The following is a 19,968-nucleotide window of genomic DNA, read 5'->3' as shown; positions in this document are numbered from 1 at the left end:
TGGGCTGAGCAAGCTCCCCCAGAGCAGCGTTTGGGGGGGGGCTCAGTGACCGGCAACAGCCTGCCTGACAAGCCCAGAGCCTCCCCGTAGGGGGCGGGGGAGCGCAGTGCCCAGGTACAAGCTGGTGTGGGAGCCCCACAGGCAGACCCATGGCCCATGGGGCTGGTGCTATCACCACTGGGAGAGCAGCACTGGTGGGGTGATGTGGCTCTCAGGCAGCTGGGGACCTGCCCTGGCAGGCCACAGAGTCCCTCATGGCACTGCTGTCCTTCCATGCCAGGCTGGGTGGGCACAACCCACAGCCAGCCATGCTGGGCCCTGGCCACTACCTGGCCGTCCTCCAAGCCTGCTGGAAAAGCTGCCCAGGGCTGTTGGAGCCCAGAAGCACCCCACAGAGCCAACCAGATCCCCTCAGCACCCCGCATGCCCTTGCCTAGAGTAGCCAGATACCTTCACAAAAAATCCCGAACAGGCAGGGAAAAATTGGTTGAAGAAAACAAAAAGAGGTCGCTGCGCCTTTAAATGACCACGCCCACGCAGAAGACAGTGGCCATCCATCCCAGGAAAACAGAAAATACCAGACGTTTTACATGTCCAGTATTCTCTGGGGGGGTTTTCCGGATGGAAGACCAAAATACCGAACGGTCTGAGTGAAAACCAGACACCTGGCAACCCTACCCCTGCCTCGGCGAAGTGCCAGACCCTCGGCCCTGGCTAGCGCCATGGCAACTGGCGTGGCACCTCCTGGGTGTAGATGAGGAAATGCCCCCCCCCCCAACTCTCAGCACCGTGGGTCCCGTGGTTATTGGGGCTGGCAGCCCCAAATGAGGCTGCGTCCGGTCCCTGGATTTGTTCCTGCCCTGCCGTGGGCCAGAAGCCGACCGACAGCTTCCTAAGGCCGCGTGGGTGGCTTTTGCACGGAGCTGAGCCCCTCACCCTGCTGATTCTGGCTGGACAGGCCTTTCCTGGCCTCTGTGGGGCTGTCCTGCCACAGCCAAGGGACCCAGGTGCTTGTGTGCCAGCGCCATGTCTGGCCCTTTTCTGCACCAGGAGACACCTCTACTCTCAGTGGAGGCAGCAAGGGCAGGGAGTGGGGGTGTGTCTGTGACGCCCCAAGAACCAAAGCACCTTGGCAAGGGGTGGTTAGAACCCATGCAGGTGTTTATCTCAGGAGAGGGATGCGCACACACACACACACACACACACACTAGTGATAAGCAACGTTCACTGCCCCTCGTGCACTCATTTCCACCAGTGCAAAGCATGTGTGAACTGCTTTCTGATCACCAGGGGAGCAGGTGAATGTGGTGCTGGGGGCAGGGCAGTGGTGGAGGTGCACATGCAAGAGAGTGAACGTGCGTGCGCCCTTTGCCACCCTCCTTGGGCTGTGCAAGGAACAGTTCTCATGTTCAGGCACTAACCATGCAGGGTGGGCCTGACCCCCGGCTGGAAATCACCCGGAGCCCTGGGCACCAGTGGGCACTGCAGTCAGCCACGCGCTGGGTTTTACATGCATTTCCCACTGGCGCCGTGTTTCCAGGCCCAGCTGTCCCTTGCTGAGTGGTGTTTCCTCGCCCCCCGGCTGTGGAAGGGTTGCGGTTCCAGCCCTTTCTGCGTGTTGCTGGGCTCAAGCACCGTGTGTTTCTCATCATCCCCCCACCTCACTCCCCTGCCCTGATCACACCCAGCATCACTGGATTGGTCCAGAAAGCAGCCGCTTTACCCAGCGCGACGCCAGTTGACTCCTGGTGGCTTCCTCCCCCTTCAGGCGGAATTCACCTGGGCGGGATGGCTGCTCCGTGGGGCTGCTCTGCCAGCCTGTGCAGCCTGGGGGAGGGCGGGTGCAGGCTCAGGGCAGACACCCCCGGGGGCAGGAGCCCTCGCTGTCTGCAGGAGAGGTTCTCGGAGAGACGGGGCTGCCCCCATTGCTCAAGAGAGGCGCCGCCTTCCGCGCTCTGTCTCCGATTTCCACTGTGCACAGAACAGGCTGCACCTCCCAAAGTGGCCACAGAAGCATTTTAATGAAGGGTTTTTTCTACTCAAGAAATAAATAAGCCAAACCCCTCTCCGGCTGCCGTCTCTGCTTTGATTTTACCCAGCAGGTTCAGACAGACAAAGCACTGGGGATGCTCCACTGGAGGCCTAGTGCGTGGGAGGGGCACCGTGCCCAGACAGAGGTGGGCCACGTGAGCGTGGCTAGAGGAGCGGGACGGAAATGGCCCAAGGCTCAGCAAACCCGGCTTTGCAGCTGGAGCGTTTAGGCTGCAGAGAAGGTCGAGGGGGGCTCCTGAGAGCAGCCGGCGGGGCAGCCTGGGCTAGCGAGCGGCCCGACTTCATCCCAGGGGGCCGCGAGATTGTTGGAACCAAGATGGTCTCCTGGGACCGGGCCCTGTCGCTCACGGTGCTGGTGCGCTTAGAATGTGCGGGGGGCGCCGACGGACCGGTGGCAGCGCTGGGGGGGATGTGGCTCTCACAGCCAGTTGTGAGCAATCAGCACCCACCTCGCTTCCCAGGGCCCGGCTGTAGGGGCGCGTCCCTTTAGTAACACGGGTGGGAAAGAAGCGACATGGACGGAAACCAGGGGACTCTGGCAACCCTGCGGGTGGGCAACGGGAAACAAGAATCTCTCACGGGCTATTGTAGAACCCCAGCGGGCCCACGTGGCCCTCAGGATGCAGGTGCCCCCCCTTGTGACCTAAGAGACCAGGGACCAGTTGGTCTCCGTGGCCACCCAGGGTAGGAAAAGGGGGAAACGAGGTGAATTTGCAGCAGGTTAGATTTTAGGAACAGCTTCCTACCCTTCTGCGCAGCCAGATCTCCCCAGACGTGGGTAGCCCAGGCGGCTGTGGGACCTGGAGGGTTTGAAGATCAGGGTGGGCCGATGCCCATCAGGGCTGGGCTGAGGGTGGAGATAGCCCCAGACACGCTCCTGGCTGAGCCCAGAGAGGGCGTTTCAAAAACCAAACGGGAACATTTCCCCAAGCAGCTCAGTGACGGGGGGAGCCCAAATCCCTGGGGAAGCCAAGGGGACTTAGGCTCTGGGGCCTGGCTTGGGAAGGGCTTTAGGCACCTACAGGTGCAGCGAGGTGCTGAGTGGGGATGTGGCAAGGCCCCCAAAGAGGCACCTTGGGAAGTTTTCCACAGCGACTCCCAGCCAGAGGGACGGTGAGAGCCGGGCCCAGGCTGCTCCTGGCAGTTGGCGCTAGGCCGGGAATGGGCAACAAGGCCATGCCAAGCCCAGAGCCCACTGCAGTTGGGGGGCAGCTCCCTACGGTCCCATTATACAGGCCCTCACCCTCCCTGACAGGGCTGTATAATGGGACCGTAGGGCCTCCGCGCTGGGCCTTGCGGGAGAGGGTGTGGGGCAGCAGCCAGGCCAGACTGGTGGTCAGGACACTGGAGGCGGCGCTGGGAGACCTGGGCCCAGTTCCATGCTCGGGCCTGTGCGGCTGGTGTGCTCCGGGCAACTCACATGGGGGGGATGAGCCCAGGTAGCCTACGGGGGCTCGCTGGCACCTAGCTGGGTGACACCGGCTTCACCCGCTTCTAGGCCGCAAGGGCCCCTTGTGCTCAAATCACAGAGGGTGGTAGCCACGGGCTACCTGCCCCAAAGGCAATGAAAGCTGGCACGGGGGCGCTCCTGTGCCCCGATCCCCTCTCCAGCTGAGTGTGGCCGTGCCCCAGGGAAGCAGTAATGGGGAAGGGGTTTGGGCCCGCGCCTCCCCCACCCTCAGCGAGGGCCAGCCTGGGCCATGCCACCGTGCTGCAGCCACACGCTGGTTCCTGGAGCGGCCGTGTGCTCCGGGCACAGGCCGATGCCCGGGGGCCAGGACCAGCTAACCCCCCCAGTGCGTGTGAATGCTGGTAACCCCCTCCCGCGCATTGCTGGGCTGCAGAGCCAAGCCCCTGTCTGTCCCCCCCCCCCCCCCGCACCATGGGACGGCAGCTGCCCTGCAGCACAGAGGGGAGGCCCCCACTGAAGACAGCAAGGGCCAGATACCACAGTGATGGGCGTCAAGTAAGGCCCTTCGCTAGCCAGGCAGGTGCGTGCCAGAGAGTTCCAGGCACAGTGTCAGGGGCATGTAGTGTTTGCATAGTGATTTGTTAGGAGGGACCTTTAAGAGCTATGGGGGGTACTGGGCTCATAGTGACAGATCTGTGAGCGGGGGTATTTATACAGGGACAGCAGGGGAACATGGTGTTTGTACGGGGGGTAGTGATCTAGCAAGGGGGGGTGTGGCATCTGCACAGAGCTACTGGGGTGCTTGTCCAACAGCAGGGGGCAGCATTTGCAGGGACACAGCAGGGGATTGTGGGGCATTTGCACAGAGGTCTATTGGGGTGGGGTTTGCACAAAATGATGGTGGGAGCACAACATTTGCAGTGACTTCTGGGGGTGCACTTGTCCAGCAATGTAGCAGGGGAGTGGGGCATCTGCATATTACTGTCAGGGCATGAGGCAGTTGCACAGTGCTTGCCTGGGGTGTTTGCAGGGTGATGCAGGGGCCTGGGGTGTTTGCAGGGTGATGCAGGGGGCTGGGGTGTTTGCAGGGGGATGCAGGGGGCTGGGGTGTTTGCAGGGTGATGCAGGGGGCTGGGGTGTTTGCAGGGGGATGTATCACAGTGGCTGGCCAGGTGGTTGGAGCTCTCTCAGGGAGGTGTAGGCCGTCAGTCATGGCTGTATTGCGGGGGGGGGGGGGGGGGGGGAGAGTGAGGGTTTTTGAATCATTGAATTTTCCATCCCCAGGTCCCACAGGTTGAGGCCGGGGGCTGCAGAGTCTCACACGTATCTGGTGGGGGAGTGGGGGAGGGGAGCCCCCTCGGCTGCATGAGACTTGCAACTTTCACCTACCTCAGAGGCTGGCCTGCCCCCACTCACAGACCAGCGTGGCCCCTTGCTTGGCCCAGCACGGGCAGGCCCTGCCCAACCTCAGGCCGTTCCCCTACCCAGGGCAGGGAGGGGGCAGGAGCCGGCTGGAGAGGGGAGAGCCCAGCTCTGTGAGCCCCACCTCCCACAGGCCCCCCCCCCCAGAAGCCGGGGTTGCCGGGGGGCTGCAGCTATTCCTCGCGGTGCGGTCCCAGGGGAATAGCAGAGCGAAGAGAAGGCTGCAGTTCTCCACCACGGGGACCACCCCAGTAAGCCCAAAGTTCCCACCCAGCCCCACGCACACGAGCGCGCAGCACCAGGCCCAGGGCTGGGGGGCTGCTCTGCTCACACCCCAGGGGGCTGCAGCCAGGTGAGCGGCAGTCCTCAAACCCGGCCTGGAAAGTCTGACCAAGAAAGGCAGCCCCATACCCCCCCCCCCCCGCGGGCACAGCTGGGCTGGCACTGCCCCCCCCCCCCCAGCACAGCTGGGCTTAGAAGATGAGCAGCCAGGGGGAGGGCGCTGGCACCAGGGGCAAGCAGCCAGCCGGCTACGGGCCAGACACGAGCGGAGCCCCCCTCAGAGTAAGCCGCTGGCTGGACACCCCCAGCCTGCCCCTGGGCCCCAAGGACAGCCCCTGCCCTGGAGAAGGGGAGCCCACAGCACCCCCTTGCCTGGGTGGCCCAGCAGAAGCCAGAGCTGCCCTGCCCAGCCTGTGCCAAGCTCTGAGCCTGAGCGGATATCGCCCAGGGCACCACCCTACGGACTCACCCCGCGGGCCCTGCTCTGCCCCCAGTGCCAAGGGGCCAGCCCACCCCAGCCCCCACTGCTGAGCTGTAGGGAGGGGATGGGGATGGATCAGGCCCGGGACCTGGCCCTTTCCTGGTGTGGACGGGTGCGCGTGCTGGCACTTGGGCTGGAGGGGGCCGGCCTGGGAACTGGGGCTGTAAGAGTCCCTGGCAGCTCCGAGCTCCCGGGCAGCCACCCATGCTGGGTGGGGAGCTCTCAGCTCAGCGGCCTTGGGCAGCCCTCCCGCTCTTCGACAGCCGCTTCTGCCGTCACCTCCCAAGCCTCCCGCTGGGGGATCCGGTGCCCCCTCCCCTCCCCGACACGGAGCCCGAGAGCCCCGGCGTCCCCGCCCCAGGATGCTGCCGGGCATTCAGACACGCTCCAGGGCCTGCCCCCATGGCTGCGCAGCCTCCCTGGCTGAAGAGCAGCAGGGCAGAGATGGCAGGAGACACGACCAGAGGGGCAGGGGTGTGATTATTACAGCCAACCCGACCCTGCTGTACACGGCAGCCTCGCGCCCCCTCCCACACAGCCCGGCACGGGGCAAAACCCCTCCCTCCGGGTCCGGCCGGGGACTGGCCCCAGAGCGTCAGGCAGGCCGCAGCGCAGGGTCCCGATGGTGGGCACGGCCCGCTGCTCCTGCCAGCCCCGGCTCTGCAGAGCCCCCGAGGACAGCGTGGCTCTGAGCACAGCCCGGCCCGGCCCCGTGGCTGGGGCAGGAGAGGCGCTCGCTCTGTAGCCCCCCCGCACGAACAGGGCAGGCCCAGCGTCCCTGAGCTCGTCCGCAGGCCTGGCGCCCGCTCAGCTGGCAGCGTTCAAAGTCTGGAACTTCTCCCGCAGGTTCCTCACGCGGCCCGGCTGGGTGGCCGCCCCCTGGTCCCGGCCCGCGGCCCGGCTGGGCTCTGGGGCTGGGCCCTCCTCCCGCTGCCGGTATTCGTCCGACTCCTGGTAGGCCTTGCAGCGCTCCGCCACCGCCTTGAGCGAGATCCTCTCCCGCGAGGTGGGCGAGCGGATCTGCACGTAGCTGGCGGCGTCGGGCGGCTCCTCCAGAGCAGGCGGCTCCTCCAGAGCAGGCGGCTCCTTCTCCATGATGACCACCCGCTGCTCGCCCAGCATGGCCTCCGCCGTGACGCGCAGCCCGCCGGTGCTGTGGTTCCGCTGGCGCCCCCGGGAGCTGGGGGCCTGGCTCTCCTCCTGGCTCCAGCCCGCCTGTCCCGGGACGTCTCCGGACAGCTCCTCCGCCATGTGCGCCGGCGCCGAGCGGCTCCTGTTGACGGGGGGGGGCCGGCGCAGGCTGGGGGCGGCCGTGGGGAGGGAGTACCTGGAGCGCAGCTCCCGCACGTCGGGCCAGGGGAAGGTCTCCGCCACGATGGGGCTGAGCGGGCTGCAGGCCGAGGGGCCGGGCGAGGCCGGGTGGGGGCTGGGCGAGGCGCAGCTGCCGGGCGAGGCAGGGCAGGAGGGGCTGAAGGAGAAGCGCTTGGGCGACTTGTCCCGCGAGGAGGAGGAGGCAGCGGAGAGCGGCGTGTGGGGGCTGTACTCCTGCAGCACCACCTGCTCGTAGGACACGATAGACCACGCCGGCTTCTGCGGGCCTGGGGAACCACACGCTGGTCAGGGGAGACCACCTGCCTGCCTAGCCCCACAGCCCAGAAAGCCTGTGCAGCCCCAGGCCAGCCCTCCTGCCCAGCCCCACACAGCCCAGGGAGCCTGCCCAGCCCCACTCCAGCCCTCCTGCCCAGCCCCACATGGACCAGGCAGCCTGCCCAGCCAAATGCCAGCCCTCCTGCCCAGCCCCACCAGGGCCCAGGGAACATGCCCAGCCTGGAACCGCCCCACATAGCCCAGCCTCATGCCAGCCCCTCTGCCCAGCCCCACAGTCAGGGGAGCTTTTCTTGCCCTGGGCCAGCCCCCTTCCTGGCCCCACAGCCCTGGAGAGCACCCACCTGAGCCTCTCTTCACCTCCCGCTGCCCATCGTGGAACGGGGGCGCCGCACAGCTCCTCAGCTGCTCCAGCTTGGCCAGGCGCCCGTGCCCGGCGGGCTGGCGGCCCTTGATGCGCAGGCTGTACTGGCGCGCCAGCTGGTACACCTTATTCCGCAGGCGCTCGCTCAGCTCGGCCTCGGAGAGCCGCAGGAGGTGGGGGGGCGGCGTGGCAAGGGGGCCCGGTTCCCGCACCAGCCGGGGAGGCGCCGCCCGCTCCGTGGGGGACCGGCTCTCCGGCGAGGGCACAGCCGACTCCTCCGCGATGGCGCTCAGCTCGTCGTCCTCCAGGATGAGCAGGGGCTCGCGCAGGTCCAAGCCGTTCTCCTGGCTCCTGCCCGGGGGCCACGCGGTGCCGGTGCTGCCGCCGCCCTTCTCCAGGCAGGGCTGGGCGCTGCTCAGCCTCTCCATGCCCTCCCACACCGGGAGCAGCTCGGTGGGCGGGCGGAACTCCTCCTCGCCCGCGGGGGTGCTGGCCTCGGCCCGCTCCGGGGAGGTGGCTCCGGGCCTACCGGCGCGGGTGCCCCTCAGGACCCAGGCGGCTGTCTGGCTGCCACTGGGCGCATCCCCCACTCTGTGCCTGGCCTCGGCGGGTGGCTCGAGGCTGTTGAGGCGGCAGACCGAGCTCCTCACCAGCCCCGGGGGGATGTAGGAGAGGCTCTCCCGGCGCCGGATGCTGAAGCCGGCGTCCCGGTGCTCCGCCCCCTCGTAGTAGTTCTTGATCTTGTCCAGCAGCAGCCGGTCCCGCGGGGAGAGCAAGGACTCCTTCCTGCGGCATGGGGGGCGTGCGGGCTCGGGGGAGGCGGCCCCACTGCGCTCCGAGCCCCCGGCCTCGCCCAGCAGCGAGACATGGCTCAAGGAGTCCGTGGCGCTGCCGTGCCGCTGCCCGGTCTCGCTGCCCTCCAGGCTCAGCACGCTGCTGCTCCGGCTCACCAGCCGGGGCGTCAGGAAGCCCCCGGGCCGGCCCTCGTCCAGCGCCAGGCTGCTGCGCTGCGAGAAGCTGCTGCCGAACATCTCGGCGATGACACTGGCGTGGTCCAGCACCGATGGGGGCAGGATGCTCTTCGGCCCGGTCTCCTCCTCCTCCTCCTCCTCCTCGCTGCTCAGGGCTTTGGGAGGCTCCGTGCTCTCCGCCGGGGCTGGCTCCGGGCCCTGCTCCTGTTCCGTCTCCCTCTGCTGGGCCGGCAGGGCTGGCTTGGGGACCAACGGGGGCTCCTCCGGGGGCTCTTCCTCAGAGAGGGCGTCGGGCTCCGGGATGGCCTGTGGGCGGGGAGAGCCGGGAGAGGAGCGTGCTTGGGGCGTGTGGTGGGTTTGCCCCAGAGTTTGGGCCCAGTGAGGGGTCTAGTGAAAGCAGGTAATGTGATCTCAGCCTTTCCTTTCCTTTCCTAATAGTCCTTTAGATCAGGGTGGGGAACCTCCGGCCTGGGGGCCAGACGCGGCCCCCACCTTGCCTGGATTTGGCCCGAGGCTCAGCCCCATCCCCCTGCATTGGGGAGCCCACTCCGGCGCTCCAGCCCCTCCCACGACTCCCCCACAGGGCTGGAGCCCGCAAAATCGACTAGGCCGTTCCCGCCCGGGCTCTGGTGTGTGAGGGGAATGCGGGGAGTGCCTGTCTCCTCCTCGCTCAGGGGCCACGTCAGCGAGGGAGGGGGGGGGTTTGCGCCTCACTTTTGTGCGGCGCCGACTGATTTTTCTGTGGGTCAGTGCCCCCCCCCCACCCAAAAAAAAGTCTCCCCACCCTGGCTTTAGACCCCCACGGGAGGGGCAAGCAGCGGGCCCACGGGGCCGTCGTCCACTCACCTCCAGGCTGGCCGAGACCGTCTCTGCACTGTCGTGGTTTTCATGGCTCCCTGCCTCCAGGCTGCCCCTGGGCTCCTTGCTCTGAAACACAGCAAAGGGGGCACGTTACGCGGCCGCGCCGGGGCTCCGACAGCGCTGGCGGCCCCGCGTCGGCCCAGAACAGAGCCCCACAGGCAGCCCCAGCAGGGCCTCAAATCCGACCCGGTCCCGCGCCAGCCGCCTCGTCTCGGTGCAGCCCCAGAGCGGCAGAGCAGATCCCAGGGGCCATGCCCCAGACGGGTTTCGGCATCGGCGCTCCCTGCGGAGGCCCGGCGCTGTTCCCGTCGGCTCCCCGTCGCCCTCACGCTCCAGCCGGCTTCCTCTCAGAAACGTCTTCGGGGCCCAGCCATGAGTGGGGTTAGCCGGGGCGGGCAGGTGCAAAGCATGCTGGGACTCGCAGCGGCCGCTGCGTCACAGTCAGTGAAGGGTTAAGAGTGGAGCCGGGTGCCGATCCGGGGGGGTGCCGGTCCACCTGCCTCAAGAAGGGGGGCAGGAGAGGGACAGAGGGCAGCAGCCCCAAGCCATGCGCCAGGCAGCATGCAAGAGGGGTTGGAGAGACACCTCACCGTGCGGCCCCGGGAAAAAAGCAAAGCGTTGGCCCGAATGTGCCATCCGTGCAGCGCCGCCAGCAGGGAGCTTGCAAAGTCTGCTACCTGCTCTTCGCCCATCGGGCCCTCCTCCTCCGGCCCGGCCTCCTTCTCGCTGTCACTCACAGCCAGCTCCTCCAGCGAGCCCTTCCCCCGGGCCCGCTCTTCCTCCATCCCCACAGCCTCTTCCTCCTCCTCCGCACCCCCCTGGGTCTCCTCCGGCTGCCAGGCGCTGCCAGGGGGCGGGAAGGGCACCCCAGGCTCCAGGAGGGCTCCGGCACTGCCAGAGTGCTGTTCGGAGGACAAACAGGCTCCCTTTAGCGCTGCCTCGTGCCTGGGCGCTGAAGCTGCTGGCGGGGCCCTGACAGGGCCAGTCGTGGGCTCCCCCCACAGTCCCTGTCCCGAGTCCACACATCTGCAAGAAGCTGGGGACCACTGGGCACGCGTGCTGGGGCACAAGTGCATGGGTGTGAACATGCGTGCAACCGGTGAGGAGGGATACGCGTGTGTGATGCGCAGAGTGTTGAGGGGCCATGGGCTGCGTGGGAGCCTTGCAGCAGGGCCCCCCACACCCACTGCAGCCTCCCACCACCCCGCGGCTTGGGTAGCTTCCAGCTCTCTAGCCCTGTCCCACATGACATGCAACGTTCCCTCTCATTTTTCCCATCAGTGTGCGGAATAAACGTTGTTCTGTGCACCGAGGCATGTGTGGCTGTGCACCACCAGTAGTAACACAGGCTGCCGGCTGTGGGTGCTCTGCTAATCCGCTGGGCGGCACCTGCATCTCTCCGGGGTGGCCACCCAAGTGCTCTGCTCACAGGGAGTTTTGGTGACATTGTACAAGGTAAGCTGCAGAAACACAGGCGGCAGAACCACCACGACATGGTTAAACCAGCGCAAAGGAAGGGTGACTCGTCACGGGACGGTGTCGGAGTGCAGGGTGGCCCGTAGTGGGGCTCCGCAGGGAGCTGCTCTGGGTCCTGTGTGGTTTAGCATCTTTACTAACGCCCTGGCTGCAGGAAGAGAGAGCAGATGGATCGCGTCTGCAGAGGGCACAAAGCTGGGGGAGGAGGGGGCGGCTAACACTTTGTGAAGGACAGAGCCAAAATTCAGAGGGTCCTTGGGAAACTGCAGCACTGGGCTAGCACTAGAGCCCTGAGCGGATACAGAATTTTGTATCTGCACCAAGGCGCCACGAAGATCGGCACCCCCGTCGGCAGCTATCAAGCGGCGAGCCGCAAACCGGCAGGGGTCTAGATCCAGAGCTTGTAGCTGCCTCTGCAGAAACAAAGCACGGCTCTCCGCATCCACGCTGGCGGAGGCAGTGCACGGAGCCCCGGACTGGCGGGGCTCTAGGTAAAACCAGCTCCGGGAAGTTCGACACGGCCCAATGTCGGGTGCGGCACGTGGCGGAGAAACACCAAAAGGATCGGAAGGGGGGAGGGCTGGCGTAGGCGGGTCTCACCCGAAACCTGAGTGAGTGGGCACAGCCAGGCGGTTGCAAAAACAAAAGCCAGAGGCGAGTCCAGGCGGCGTGGAGAGGGGCAGGGGGGAAAGGAGGGGGTACCGCTCCACTCAGCCTCGGCTCCGCTTGCCCCCTGCTAGGGGAAAGGACATGGAGACACTGGGAGGACCCAGCGGCAAGTGACGAAGAGAGTCAAAGGGAGGCTGAAGGAACCGGGCAGGCAGCCTGGCAAAGAGGAATCGCAGCTTTCAAGGCTGCCCTGCCATGGATGGAGAAACGCTGCTCTCTGGGGCCACAGCGGGCAGGCCGAGAGGCGCCGGGCTCCAGCCGCCGCACAGCAGAGTTAGAACGAACCTCGGGAAACGCTTCCTTGGCGGGAGAGCAGCCGGAGAACGGGGCAAACGCCCGGGGAGGCCGAGGTAGCTCCCGCCGGGGGGTTCCAAAGGCGGCGGGATGGGGGGTTTGACAACAAACCGAGCCTCTTGGCAGGGGCTGGGCTCGACGGCCCTTGTGGTCCCTTCTCCCCTCGGGGGCCAGGATCTTACCTTCAGTCCTGCTGCTGCATCGCCAGCGCATGGAAGAGAGGAGACAGGCAATTAGCAAAGGGGCCGCCCTGCCACGGGAGGGGAGGGGGCCGAGGGGGGGGCTGGCGGTGTCGGGAGCGGACCTGTCACCGAGAGAGGGGCTGGGGCTGCTCCAACGCGTTGGGGGCTGGTCCCTTTGCGCCAGCGGAGACTAGACTCGGCCTCTAGGCTCCAGGGAGCGGCAGGGATTCCCCGGGCAGGCGCACTGGGGTGAGGGCACCGAGTCTGCTCCCTCAGGGCACCGCGCAGGGTGAGGGCCACAGGGGGCTTGGCAGGGCCACACATGGCCCAGGGGGCCGTGTATAAAGGCAGGTGGGGGCAGCTCCTGCGGTCGGGGGCGCCAGGCCTCAGCCACCTGGCCGAGCAGGCTGGGCACGGAGAGCGACCGGCCCGGAGCGGGCAGCCACCCCGTAGCCACTCACCTCTCTCCACCAGCTGCTGGGCAAGCCTCCTGGTGGGCTCTGTGGGGGAAGCCGCGAGTGAGAGGTCTGCCAGCCGGACCCCGCCCCCGGGACCGGAGCAGGCCTGGCCCCCCGGGGGACCGCCAGGGGACGCCTGCTTTCTGCCCAGCCCCGCCCGGCCGGCACGGCGCCACTCAACCCCACCTCGAGCCCCACGCTGAAAAGGGGAGCTGGCACCAGAGTGCGGGCACGCCAGCCCCACGCTGCCACGCAGAGCATCCGGGAGCTTCTCCCCACGGCGTTGGGGGGGAAGGGCTCTGAGGCTAGGGACAGACACAGCCACTGGGACAGAGTAGCTCTGCTATCGGTGGGGTACCCTGCACCCAACCACGGCCCCCCAGACACGGCTGCCCTACCTACAGCCACGCTACCCCCGCCACCGTGTACCCTGCACCCCCACCCCCGAGACACGGCTGCCCTACCTACAGCCACGCTACCCCCGCCACCGTGTACCCTGCACCCCCACCCCCGAGACACGGCTGCCCTACCTACAGCCACGCTACCCCCGCCACCGTGTACCCTGCACCCCCACCCCCGAGACACGGCTGCCCTACCTACAGCCACGCTACCCCCGCCACCATGTACCCTGCACTCCAACCCCCGAGACACGGCTTCCCTACCTACAGCCACGCTACCCCCACCACTGTGTATCCTGCACCCCAACCCCCGACTGCCCTACCTACAGCCACGCTACCCCCACCACTGTGTATCTGGTGTGGCACTGGCAGCAGGGCACTGACCTGGTCCCCCACCTCCCTGCAGTGCAGCAGGGGAAAGAGACCTGCCGGGCCGCTCTGGTTTAGGGGGATACCGAAGGGGCCATTTCTCACCCCCAGCAGGGAACAGGGACCCTCCACACCCAGCGACCCCAGGGGCAGGGCCCTGCCTGCTGTCCTGGCGACCGCAGCGAGTTGGTGCCTTCCTGGGAGCTAGCCTGGCCCAGAGCCAGTAGCCTTGGGCGGCCGAGGGTGGCTGGTGCCAGGTGGGATCCCGGAAAGGGGGACAACACAGGGATGAGGGAGCCTGGTGCCTTGGTCCCTTAACTGCCTACAGACACGCAGCTCCGCTGCCCACGGCAGGCAGGGCGCCAGCCTCTGGCCAGCCAATCCGAATGGCTGGCCGGTGGCGGTTTGCTGTTGGACCCGCTGTTGTTTGCCTGCAGCCTCCAGCCACTGGGAGATGGCCTTGAACTTCGCCCTGCTGGCAGCAATGCACAGGGGATGGGCGGGAGGCCAAGCCTCACTTTGGGGTCAGCCTGGCTGGGAATTCCTCCTGCGGGGAGGGGGCGCAGACCGCTCAGGGAGCCGGGCAATCCGAGTTCTGAGCCGCAGCCTTCTGCTGTCAGCAAATCACTGGGAAACCCACTGGCTGAGGGTCTCTCCCTCATGCAGGTCCACAGACCGGATGACAACCTTCTACTGCTACCAGTCACGCGGTGAGTTCAAGCAGCAGATGGCTGTGAGGTGGATCCAGAGGTTCCAACTCTGCTGGTATCACGGAGATGACACCGTAGGATGGAGCGGACGTTTTACAGCTGCAAACGCTCACCTTAGGAAAGGCCAGCACTGAGGCTGCCCGGATCCCCTTAACTCTGCCCCCCATGAGGTATGCATCATAAGGCAATTTTTAGGGTACTGTGCTTGCCCACAAGATCCTGCCTCCTCCCCAGAGCAGGGCCGACTTTGAACGATGAGGAGCCGCTATCGAACGGCAGCTTGTTCCTCACGCACCATCCCAGCTGTGCAATGCACGGAGCAGGGGTCTTGGGGAAACCAGCCTGCGAACGGGTCATTAGAGACGAGGGGGAGAGCGAAGGCTGCCTAGACGGCCTGCACTCTGGCCTTTCCCAAGGCCCCAGCGCCAGCCTGGGGGTAACGGCGTGTAACTTACGAGTGACCATTCGCTGCGATTCATTCAAGGATGCCTCCCGAGGGCTCAATACACAAGATTCACCGACTGGGGGGGGGCGGAAAGGGGCTGGTTCCTAGGCGGCAGCTGGAGCATCCCTAGTAACTAGCCTCCTGGGGGTCGTGCCACACGCTGCAGCCGCCTGGCACCCACGGTCCAGGCCGACCTAGGATCACCTCCAAGGCAGCTCCCACTGCCTCCAAGCCACCCACCCCCACTGCTCCGCCGCCAGGCCCCTCGCTCAGGGACTCCTGCTTCCATCAGCCCCTCCCTGCCCTGCCATCTGCCCCGTGGCAACCCCGTCCCACGCCCTGATCCCTGGGGCCACCAGCCGGTGGGTAGCGCCAGCAGCGGTGCCACGCGAGTGCCAGGAGACACGGCCACGAGGGGGGTGGGCACTGAGTGCTCCCAGGCACGCAGGCCACGTCCCCGTCTGGCTGCACCCTCCCTCAGCACACCCCCACCAGGGACAGATCTCCCCTCTCACCTGACTGCCGGCGGCCCTGCCGGGCCTGCCGGGCCTGTGCCGGCACCTCGTCCATGGGATGGCACGACTTGGCTTTCTTCAGCCGCTCCGGGCTGTACCTGTAGCGAGCGGGGTCTGGGAGAGGCAGGGAGAGGAGTGTAGGTCAACGCCTCTGCCCCGCCCCAGGGCAAGCGGGGAGATTGGGGGCAACCCCCCCGGCAGTGCCCCAGAGCGAGCGGGGAGATTGGGGGCGACCCCCCCGGCAGCGCCCCAGAGCGAGCGGGGAGATTGGGGGCAACCCCCCCGGCAGCGCCCCAGGGCGAGCGGGGAGATTGGGGGCAACCCCCCCGGCAGCGCCCCAGGGCGAGCGGGGAGATTGGGGGCGACCCCCCCGGCAGCGCCCCAGGGCGAGCGGGGAGATTGGGGGCAACCCCCCCCGGCAGCGCCCCAGGGCGAGCGGGGAGACTGGGGGCGACCCCCCCGGCAGCGCCCCAGGGCGAGCGGGGAGATTGGGGGCGACCCCCCCCGGCAGTGCCCCAGAGCGAGCGGGGAGATTGGGGGCGACCCCCCCGGCAGCGCCCCAGAGCGAGCAGGAGATTGGGGGCGACCCCCCCCGGCAGCGCCCCAGAGCGAGCGGGGAGATTGGGGGCGACCCCCCCCCCCGGCAGCGCCCCAGAGCGAGCAGGGAGATTGGGGGCGACCCCCCCCGGCAGCGCCCCAGAGCGAGCGGGGAGATTGGGGGCGACCCCCCCCCGGCAGCGCCCCAGAGTGAGCGGGGAGATTGGGGCCGACCCCCCCCGGCAGCGCCCCAGAGCGAGCGGGGAGATTGGGGGCAACCCCCCCGGCAGCGCCCCAGGGCGAGCGGGGAGATTGGGGGCGACCCCCCCGGCAGCGCCCCAGAGCGAGCGGGGAGATTGGGGGCGACCCCCCCCGGCAGCGCCCCAGGGCGAGCGGGGAGATTGGGGGCGACCCCCCCCCGGCAGCGCCCCAGGGCGAGCGGGGAGATTGGGGGCGAGACCCCGCCCCCAGGAGTGCATGAAAGTGAACAGAGGCTGAGATGGGCCCCAGCCCTGACCTGGCATCCAGTCCCCGGCCCTACAGTGTCCTGCCCCACAGAGCGGCTTATGATCTTGCCAGGCTCCACGGGCCAGGGACTGGCGCCAGGAGACCCAAAAGGCCCCGCTGCAGCCCTGCAGTGCAGGAGAGATGCGCCAGCCATGGTGCCCCGCCCCAGACACACAACCCATCCCTCCCCCCGAGACACAGAGCTGGAGGGAGACTTACGGGAGGAGTCCATTTCCAGGATGGCTTCCTTAGCCTGCGGGGCAGAGATGAGGCAGTTAGTGTGTATGTGGGGGGGGAGGGGGCAGTACCACAGGAGGATGAAGTGGAAAGTTTTCATGGGTGCGTGCTGTGCCTCAGTTTCCCCTAAGGTGCTGGTGGGGAGGAGGTTTGAGATTCGCAGGGCTCCAGGTGAGACTGATGCCCGGGGCCCTGGCACCCCCCATGCCCGTGGGGAGTCCCCAGCTGGCACCTACCTACTGTGGCTGCCCCACCCTCTGCAGGCAGCCGCCGGCGTGACCAGGTGGGGCCCCGCAGGGCCTGGGAACAAGCACAGAGGGCTGACAAGGGGCTGCTGGCAGGGGGAGCGACCCAGAGGCCTCGGCCCCCTGCTGACTGAGCCCGGCGCAGGGGGGGGGGTTGCCATGCTCCCGTGGGGGGGACACGCCAGCTGGAGGCGCTGAGGGAGCTCAGGGTGTGCTCCCCTGTCAGCCCCCGTCCCTCTGCCCCACCCCCAGGGCCCAGCCCACCCCCAGGGCCCAGTGGGGGCCGCGAGGCCCTCGCCTTCTGGGGGATGATGGCGTGGTGGTTCTCCAGGATGAGCCTCTTGATGTGGTGGGTCCAGACCCGCTTCTCCTCCGCGCTCCTGGCCTGAGGCAAAGGAGAGGCAATGACACGGAGACCCGACCCGACCCTCCAGGGCAGCCTAGCCCCCTCGCTGGCCCTCCTCCCCCACTCACCCACCCAGCCCCCCTCCCCACACCCCCCAGCCCCCCCGCACCCACCCAGCCCCCCTCCCCACACCCACCCAGCCCCCCTTCCCCCCCCACAGCCAGCCCCCCGCCTCACCTGGATGGTGTAGTGCTGCTTGCTGTGCTTGTAGTGGGTGACGCTGAAGCAGAGCGAGTCCCTGGTGCTCTCGATCAGCATCAAGGAGGAGCACTGGGGCGAGAGGGGGGCGTCAGCGCGTCTTCCCACCCAGGGGCTGAGCAGGGGCCCACCAGGCCGCTGCCTTCCCCCCGGGGCTCCCCTCCCCGCACTTCTATTGCCCACCCTGGCAGCTCCCCCCTCCCTGCCTCCACTATCCACCCCACCCGTGTGTTCCCCACACTGCACCCCCACTAGCTCCCCTCCTCACACCCCTGAAGCGCCCAGCGCAGGGACAAAGGGGAGGAATGGGGGACAGGCCGGAGGCCATGCCACCCAGCTAGCTCAACCGGCTGCCGACCTCACAGGGGGGCTGTGGGGAGTGGGAGGGGCTGGGCTCGGCCCTACGGCGCCCTGGGGGCTGGCTTACCGGGATGTGGCTCTTCCAGATGAAGTGGTCGCCCCGTCGCTTGGTGATGAGCAGGGTGCGGTCGAAGAGGAAGAAGGTGCGCTCGTTGCGCACCCGGTGCACCCGGAAGGTGCCCTCCAGCACCAGCTCCCCAAAGGTCGTCAGGTCCGGCCCCTTCCAGTGCAGCAGCAGGGACTGGATCTCCTGGGGTCAGGGGGGAGGGGGCAGCCTCAGGCTGGGAGCCTCAGACCCAGGGGGAGAGGTGGGTGTCTCGGCCCTTCTGCCCCCCATTGTGGGCCCTGCCAGCACCCAGCCGGGCTGCATCCCAGCTCCAGGGCACCTCAGGCCACAGGGACATGGGGCCGGGCTCACCAGGAGGTACCTAGACTTCTGCCAGGGGCAGATCAAGGGTGCCTGACGTGGGCCAGAGGCAGCAGCGGGGAGGGACTCGCTACCGCCCCCCACAGGCGCCTCCGGGAAGCGCACGCAGCCCCCGGCTCCCAGCCAGCCCCAGGGAGCAGCTGCCCAGATGGCAGTGCCCGGGAGCTGGGCTGGCACGGCCGGGGTGCCCCCCCCCGCTCACCTGCAGCCGCACAGCGTGCTCGTGTCTGCGCTTCATGTCGTTGATGTACCAGGCCACGCCGGTCATGGTGTCAATCGCTTCCTCCACCACCTCGTAGCCGGCCTCCTCCACGTCAAAGTGCTTCGTGATCTCCTAGGGGCACCACCCAGCGTGAGGGCTCACGGCCCCGCCCGCCAGCTGCGCCCCGCTCCCCCCGCCCTCCCCAGGCCTCAGCCCCGGCCGAGCACTGCCAAGCAGGAGCATGGAGGCAGGGCTGAGCTGGGGGGCACCTCTAGGGTTCAGTGTGTAGCCCTGCAGCTTGGGGGGGATGAGGTGCCCGGGATGGAGGGAAGGAAGGGGACTGCAGTGTCCCTGGAGGGCCGGCAGGCCTGTGATGCTGCCGCGGTGGGAATGCAGGGAGGGGACGTGAGTGCCGCAGTAGGGGAGGGAGGCGGTGTCATGAGGCCGTGACTCTAGGATGCCCAAGCAACAGAACAGAGGCACCAGGTGGCGGGGGGAGTGCCATGCCCCAATGCCCATGCAGTGGGAGGAGGGAGGCCCTGCAATGGCCACGCAGTGTATGAGGAAAGCACTGCGATACCCACGCAAGGAGGGGGGAGGCAACACTGATGGCCATGCAGTAAGGGGGGTGTTCCTTGCAGTGGATGGGGGAAGCACTGCAATACCCGTGCAGTGAAATGGAAGGGAGGCACTGCAATGGTAATGGGGGGATGCTATACAGTGGGTGAGAGAAGTACTGCAGTGGGGGTGCCGTGCAGTGAGTGAGTGAGGTGCTGCCATGGCCAAGTAGGGTGTGTGTGCTGGGCAGTATATGAGGGAGCACTGCAAAACCCATGCAGTGGGGAGGCGGCCCTGCAATGGCCATGCAGTGGGGAGGGGGTGCTGTGCAGTGGATGAAGTAAGCACTGCAATGGCCATGCAGTGGGGAGGGGGTGCTGTGCAGTGGATGAAGTAAGCACTGCAATGGCAATGCAGTGGGGAGGGGGTGCTGTGCAGTGGATGAAGTAAGCACTGCAATGGCCATGCAGTGGGGAGGGGGTGCTGTGCAGTGGATGAAGTAAGCACTGCAATGGCCATGCAGTGGGAGGTTTTGTGCAGTGGATGAGGGGAGCACTGCAAAGCCCATGCAGTGGGGAGGGGGTGCTGTGCAGTGGATGAAGTGAGCACTGCAATGGCCATGCAGTGGGGAGGGGGTGCTGTGCAGTGGATGAAGTAAGCACTGCAATGGCCATGCAGTGGGAGGTTTTGTGCAGTGGATGAGGGGAGCACTGCAAAGCCCATGCAGTGGGGAGGGGGTGCTGTGCAGTGGATGAAGTGAGCACTGCAATGGCCATGCAGTGGGGAGGGGGTGCTGTGCAGTGGATGAAGTAAGCACTGCAATGGCCATGCAGTGGGAGGTTTTGTGCAGTGGATGAGGGGAGCACTGCAAAGCCCATGCAGTGGGGAAGGGGGAGGAGACACTGCAATGGCCACGTAGTGTTGGGGGTGTTGTGCAGTGGCTGAGGAAGCGCTGCAATAACCATGCAGTGGGGAGGGGGCAGGCGCCCCCCACTTACCTGGAGCAGCAGGTGGTACTTGAGGATCCTCTGGACTGGCTTGAGCAGGTAGGAGCCCAGGGGCAGCGCGTGGCCGATCTGCTCCTGGCGCTCGCGGAAGAACTTTGCCTGCTGTTTGTTCCTCATGCACTCGGTCAGAGCCGCCACCGAGCTGCAGGGACCAGACACTGCGCTGAGGGGAGACGCACGGGGGCAGGGGCCTGGCACGGCACCCGCACACCCCGGTGATGGGAGATGCCCACCCACACGGGGCCTGGGCGGGTGCCCAGATTCCAGGGTGAGGGACACAAGGTGCAAGTATATGGCACAGATAGGGCGGGGGTGGGGG

General features: G+C 67.1%; 1 protein-coding gene across 5 annotated transcripts in view; it reads right to left on the bottom strand.

The window, feature by feature from the left end:
• Positions 1-2,002: 2,002 nt before the first annotated feature.
• The window catches only part of PLEKHG3 (pleckstrin homology and RhoGEF domain containing G3), a 43,733-nt gene continuing 25,767 nt past the window's right edge, over positions 2,003-19,968 (bottom strand). For 3 of the 5 annotated variants that reach the window (XM_089778886.1, XM_089778885.1, XM_075928873.2), the window contains 13 exons: positions 19,641-19,791; positions 18,085-18,216; positions 17,523-17,705; positions 17,075-17,167; positions 16,790-16,876; positions 16,229-16,262; positions 14,966-15,079; positions 12,532-12,570; positions 12,071-12,084; positions 10,040-10,351; positions 9,435-9,515; positions 7,598-8,894; positions 2,003-7,246 (listed from right to left, as the gene is read on the bottom strand). In XM_089778886.1, the coding sequence (XP_089635012.1) occupies positions 6,456-7,246; positions 7,598-8,894; positions 9,435-9,515; positions 10,040-10,351; positions 12,071-12,084; positions 12,532-12,570; positions 14,966-15,079; positions 16,229-16,262; positions 16,790-16,876; positions 17,075-17,167; positions 17,523-17,705; positions 18,085-18,216; positions 19,641-19,791 (3,328 nt within the window). In that variant the 3' untranslated portion in view covers positions 2,003-6,455. Of the gene's footprint in view, positions 7,247-7,597; positions 8,895-9,434; positions 9,516-10,039; positions 10,352-12,070; positions 12,085-12,531; positions 12,571-12,747; positions 12,828-14,965; positions 15,080-16,228; positions 16,263-16,789; positions 16,877-17,074; positions 17,168-17,522; positions 17,706-18,084; positions 18,217-19,640; positions 19,792-19,968 lie in introns of all 5 variants that reach the window. The other 2 variants (XM_089778887.1, XM_089778884.1) reach the window with 2 other exon arrangements.

The sequence above is a fragment of the Pelodiscus sinensis genome, chromosome 5, assembly GCF_052426305.1.
Source record: "Pelodiscus sinensis isolate ZL-2025 chromosome 5, ASM5242630v1, whole genome shotgun sequence".
NCBI classification, from domain to species: Eukaryota; Metazoa; Chordata; order Testudines; family Trionychidae; genus Pelodiscus; species Pelodiscus sinensis.
The sequence above is the reverse complement of the archived record's forward strand: the minus strand, read 5'-3'. Positions and strand labels throughout refer to the sequence as shown.